The following is a 1,217-nucleotide window of genomic DNA, read 5'->3' as shown; positions in this document are numbered from 1 at the left end:
CAGTTAACATTTCAACATTTTATATTTATAAGCAGCCCCCAAAGTTAAAATAGTTTTCAATGCGGCCCTCACAGCAAAAAGTTTATCTACCCCTGACCTATAATACTATATATAAATATTGTTGAAATTTAAACAATTTCCTATTCACATTTATTGCTATGAAATATTAAGGCATGTTTGTGAGCATAGCATTATCAGCCTTTTAATGTTGCATATTGATTTCCTATATTTATACTGCATTCAATGTATATGTATAAATTAGCTAGCGTTGTAATCAAAACTTCTATTTCTTAAATCTGGCACATTTGAATGGCACATTTGAAAAGGTTGATTAAAAAGTAAACATACATAGCATGGCTTAGCTTAATTATTAATGTAATCTTTGTAATATCTTTGTAATTACAATGTAATGTAATGCAAAACTGTTTTCTTAACCCTAACTAAATCTCCAACTAAGTCTAAAATAAGAAGCTACTTAAGTAAACTTGAACAGTTAAACTTTTAACCCTTCCTTGGCCCTATTTTCAACTAGTTAAACTTCAATTAAATTAGTCAAACAACACCACCTATTAAAATTAAACTAAAATAGAAAACTCTATAAAATTAATATTATTCTGTACGCAAAATATATTTTTATATGACAAGCAACCATTATTATATATATATATATATATATATATAATATAATAAAGTAAAATGCAATTCTACTGTACGTGTATGTAATGTAAACCCATTTGTGACTGTAACCTGTAACACAAAGCACCCAACAATAACTTAACTCTAGCTAGCTACTCCAGGTCCAAGGTGTTTTTAGCAAACAAACAAATTTAATAAATTAAATAAATTATTGCGGCTTTTGAAAATGACAAAACACAAACCTGCGTTCCAATGACAACAATTTGAGGTAGTTGAATGACATCAGAACCAACTGTGTTGAAGACATCTTGCAATTTATTGATCACAGGTATCAAACTCTCCATGTCGCCTTTCTACTGCAATTTCTATTAGGACCCGTGCAAACAGTGCAGGAAGTTACCGACGAAACATTGAGTCTGAAATAAAATTAATTATTATAAGTATATGGCTCACCGCCACAGCGTTTTTTAATTTACAGATTGCATATAATGGTAAACTTGGGTTGCAAGTTAACTTAGGTAAATATATTAGATTTTTTTATTCATAAATATAAACTACTAATGGCACTGCTATTAATGACC

General features: G+C 29.3%; 1 protein-coding gene across 1 annotated transcript in view; it reads right to left on the bottom strand.

Moving 5' to 3' along the window:
- HELRODRAFT_92967 (hypothetical protein) overlaps positions 1-980 on the bottom strand; it is a gene marked incomplete at both ends in the record, with an annotated part of 2,705 nt that extends 1,725 nt beyond the window's left edge. Inside the window, one exon of the mRNA XM_009016190.1 lies at positions 879-980. Coding sequence (XP_009014438.1) covers positions 879-980 — 102 coding nt within the window. The remainder of the gene's footprint in view (positions 1-878) is intronic.
- Positions 981-1,217: the final 237 nt, after the last annotated feature.

This window comes from Helobdella robusta (assembly GCF_000326865.2).
Source record: "Helobdella robusta unplaced genomic scaffold HELROscaffold_1708, whole genome shotgun sequence".
Taxonomy (NCBI): Eukaryota; Metazoa; Annelida; class Clitellata; order Rhynchobdellida; family Glossiphoniidae; genus Helobdella; species Helobdella robusta.
Note: the sequence above shows the minus strand (reverse complement) of the source record. Positions and strands in the feature narration are given on the sequence as shown.